The following is a 4,314-nucleotide window of genomic DNA, read 5'->3' as shown; positions in this document are numbered from 1 at the left end:
TGTGTGTGTGTGTGTGTGTGTGTGTGTGTGTGTGTGTGAGAGAGAGAGTGCCTCAAGGTCTTCACTAAAGGGAAAAGCAGTTTGGTGACATCCTTGAACACCCCTAAACACTCATTTCCCCAACAGCTTCTGTTGAGGATTGAGGCCAGGTGCAGTAGCTCTTTATCTAACGTACAGTAAACAGAGAAGACTTGGTGTTATCAAGATAGAGGTCAAAGAGCCAGAACAGAAAATCAAAGTGGATCTGAAGATCACAGTTGAGACAGATCAGTGTAACAGAGAGAGAAGGGATTTAGCGTGGAGAAGAACAAGATGGTAAAAGAGAGGAGATGACAGCAATAGCTTGGAGAAGAGATGAGAAAAAGCAAAGGGAGAAAGATTGAAATGAGAGGGAAAAAAGGGGAGGAAAGAGAAATTACATTTGATTCATGGCAAAGATTTAAAGGATGGGAAGGGAAACAGGGAAGGATGGGAAAGGAAGGAGACATGAAGGGAGAGAAAGAAGAAATCAAAGGTAGGAAGAGAAGAGGGGAAAATGAGATCAGAGAAGAGGGGCAAGAAGAGAAGAGGGGAGAGAATTTAGTAAGAAAGAAAATGAAATGCCACAACAAGAAATATGACAATACAACAGAGATCAAAGTAAAGGGGAAAGGGGGAGAAAAGAATGGAGAGGAAAATTGAGGAAAGAGAAGACAAATATTTCAGTCAGAATTATCAAGAGTAGGTGGGAGTAGCCAGGAGGAGAAGACTGAGGTTAGAGAGGATTTAGTGAAGAGAGGAGAAGAGAGCAGGTGGATGAATTTTTTTTTAGAAATGTAGAAAAGAAGAGAGAGGAAACTATTTGCCGCCACTTCTTCTCTAAATTGAGGAAGATGAAGTATTTACCTGTGAAATAGACGCTTAGTGACTCTGGCAGACCTGTAGGGATTAAAATAAAAACTTTTAAAGCTGTGAGGTGATAAAAGAGAAAAACAGGGGATTCAGGCAGAGCTGACTGATGCTATAATGCATAAAAGTCAGAAGGCAATGTGGATGATTTACTGATGCAAAGCTTTTCTCTGGAGCTCCACAAACCCAGATTAAGAGAAACTAAAGTCGTCCTTCATCTTGGATTATCTTTTGGGATTATTTACAAAATGGCTAAAATTGACACTGAAGAAGTTTCACCGCCCTCAGATTGTTTTTAAAACAGGACCACAAAATATTCATCACGCATACTGAGTTTATTGTTGATGGCTTGGCGATAGTATGATTCAAAATCAGAATGGCAGAATAAAAAAAGAAATCATTTGCAAAATGACTGACATGAAAAAGTGAAAGCAAACTTTAAAGTAGCTACAAAAAGTATTTAACTGGTTATGAAACAGTATCAATTAAATACTGATGCCTCTATAGGACCTACATAAGTAAACGATACCATCAGCGAGAAGACTGGCAATTTCAACATAGTTATTCTTAATACCTGTCCCCCGTTTTGGTTCCCCGAAAAATCAGATGAAATTATTTACGGCATGCAGACCATAAGAGCCTCTAATTATATTAAAAAAGTAAAACATTATTAAAAATAAGTTGCGTTTTTCTTCCACTTGCTTCAAAAACAAATGCACACACTGGACAGATCCAGATCTTAACGAAACGAAACTTGACTTTGACATACAATCAGTGGACGGCCCCTTTAATAAAATCTCCAAGGTGAGTGACATATACAGCTCTATGAGTAGTAAATCACCTGATAATAACACGCAGTGGCTAAATTAAAAAAAAAGATTTTTTGTCTCTAAAGAAAGTGCTTTTGGTTGGTGATGGCAGACTGCTCAGCTGCAGATCAATATGCGGCTGCTCGGCTGAAACAATTCAATAAATGAACCTGGCAGCCAGTTCAGTGTAATTCAATTGCATTTCAGAATGTAAACATCCAGAGACAATTTTTTTTTTTACCTTTTTGATACCAACTTTGTGATACTTTACTCCCTAAAGCCAACCAACATTGGATTTTGAGCAACACTGGACGTTCTCATTACATTACTAAGAGGACCAACTGCCACACTATTCCCCAAATTTCTCGCGAGTCCAGAGAATAGAGACTTGAGTCGGACTCGAGTCCAAGTCCAGGACTCAAATACTCCAACACTGGGTATGTCAGTGTGTGCATGTTTGTCTCACCAATAAATGAGTACTGGTAGAGCTCCTGGAGGTGTGAAGGGGCTTGCGGTGGTCTATAGATGAGCTTGCCATTGTTGACGTCGGCCTGAGTGAAGTGTTTCACCGGTAAGTTTGGTCTGTCCCGATGCTCAATCGCACCTGAAAACAAGAGAATTACTTTATATGGAGGAGAAGGAATTACTCCTTTATCAGCCCTCCGCTGGAGTATTAGATTCAGACTTGGGGAAGCTCTTCTGGGAGGCACAAATAATCTCATTTGCTCAGCAGACAGAGCCAAAGACTTACAGTTTTTTTGGACAGATAACACTACACTCTGAACATCTCAAATCTAATTTCAGAAAATAAAATGTTAATGACAAACGTTGGTGGGCAATCTGACTCTGTCCTCCTCCTTACTGGCTGAGTTCAAAATGATTCCTACACCAATTTATATGTCCGTTAGTTGATGAAAATGACCCATTGTAAATCGTGTTTCCCTTTCATTAGACGGAGAGTTGGAAATGACAAACCGGTCGGTTTGTCAGATGGTTCGATGCTAAAATGAATGGCTCCAATTCTAAACGCCACATTACATTCAGCAAAAAGGAAATCAACACTCATTCAAGTCCAGACTGAAAGACATTAATTCAATAACTTTAGAAGGAGCTGATGCTGATGCCACTGAAGCAGGCTGATGGAACAACAGGTTGTTAGATGTTGGGCTCATATTCCCAGCTGGGAAAAGCAAACCCCTTGAGCAAGGCATTAAAGCTAAAGCTCCCCTAAATTAATCATATAAGCATTTTGATGTGTGTAACAGTTATTTTTATTAGCACATGTAAAACTGTTTTTCAAGAATACATTTTCCTTGTTCATATAAGAAACCTGCTAAGGACAAATTTAGCAGCTCCATTGCTGAAAGCTATGGATCACAGTCCCTTGCTCATGGGCACTTAAAAATAATTGAGTGATTAATGAGGAACAGTATAGCTTAACACAATACTTTCTCTGACTCTGCTTTGGTTCTGAAGCAAAAGCCCAGAAGCTCACTCACTGTGTCTAATTATAAGGCTCCTACCCCTGACACAACTCAGCTTTTACTCTTTTTAATCTTTTTCAGATTATGAGGGAAAAGTTCAGCGTGTGTGTGTGTGTGTGTGTGTGTGTGTGTTGCTGACCTTGTCCTTGCAGTAGAGGTTTGGTGATGTTGTAGATGAGCTTCTCACTGGGTGTCTCAGAGTCAATAAAGGATAGAGCTGAAGGTGATATTTCCGTCACCCGATCCTCTAGAGCCTGCACACATACACACCCACACAGACGCACACACGCGCACACGCACACATACACTGTGGTGAGAACAGAGGAGAACTTGAGCGACTATATCCTCCAAATTTTAAACTGTGGTACGCCCCATTTGATTATGTACAAACAAATAATTAAACAAAACCGCACAACCAGTAGCCATTTTCAAGGAGGTTTCTAGGTAATTATGAAATATGTAGACTATTATTTTCTATTTTCAAAATGTTGTGGTGTTAATGGTAACACCGTAATATCTGTGAAATACAGTAAACCAAGGTCAGTCTGATTTTAGTGAGCAACATGGAGCAGATTAGGATTTCCAGGTTCAAGAATTAATAATAAAAGATCTGTTAATGAAATCTTCAATAAGGAAAAAGCTGCTGGGTTGTCAGAGTTTGAATTCTGAATGTGTGTGACAACTTTTAAGTTGAGCTCTAAGACTGTAATGTATGTAACAATGACAGTGTACATATTGTATATGTTACAAACACAATTATATTTGCCAGGACAGTGGGTTATTACTTTAGGATGTGGGGAGGGGCATGAGCCAGAGGTGTAGAACTGTGCGTCCTATAACTGTTCCTTTGGATCACATCTGATTAACCTTCTTGGAAAAAAAATATTAAAATTATGTAAATTTTCCCATATAACCCATTGTTTTCGAGGACATGCATGCATTACTATTTAAAAGTCAAAGTTTTTTAAATCTCTTACCGTGACCTGTAGGTCACAGTCGGGGGCCAGCTGAGGGAATCCTGGGATCTGAGGCAGGACTCCTATAGTGAAGGTCTGGGCCTCACTTCGTATGACTGGGGCTGCCTCTGTGGAAACCTGCACCCACACACACACACACACACACACACACACACA

General features: G+C 39.8%; 1 protein-coding gene across 2 annotated transcripts in view; it reads right to left on the bottom strand.

The window, feature by feature from the left end:
• Positions 1 to 4,314, bottom strand: part of fras1 (Fraser extracellular matrix complex subunit 1) — a 242,061-nt gene that overhangs the window by 49,120 nt on the left and 188,627 nt on the right. For both annotated transcript variants that reach the window (XM_032515432.1, XM_032515434.1), the window contains exons 31-34: positions 4,159 to 4,275; positions 3,321 to 3,435; positions 2,164 to 2,301; positions 886 to 918 (exon numbers count right to left, since the gene is read on the bottom strand). In XM_032515432.1, coding sequence (XP_032371323.1) covers positions 886 to 918; positions 2,164 to 2,301; positions 3,321 to 3,435; positions 4,159 to 4,275 — 403 coding nt within the window. The remainder of the gene's footprint in view (positions 1 to 885; positions 919 to 2,163; positions 2,302 to 3,320; positions 3,436 to 4,158; positions 4,276 to 4,314) is intronic.

Source organism: Etheostoma spectabile, chromosome 5, assembly GCF_008692095.1.
Source record: "Etheostoma spectabile isolate EspeVRDwgs_2016 chromosome 5, UIUC_Espe_1.0, whole genome shotgun sequence".
Classification (NCBI taxonomy): Eukaryota; Metazoa; Chordata; class Actinopteri; order Perciformes; family Percidae; genus Etheostoma; species Etheostoma spectabile.
The sequence above is the reverse complement of the archived record's forward strand: the minus strand, read 5'-3'. Positions and strand labels throughout refer to the sequence as shown.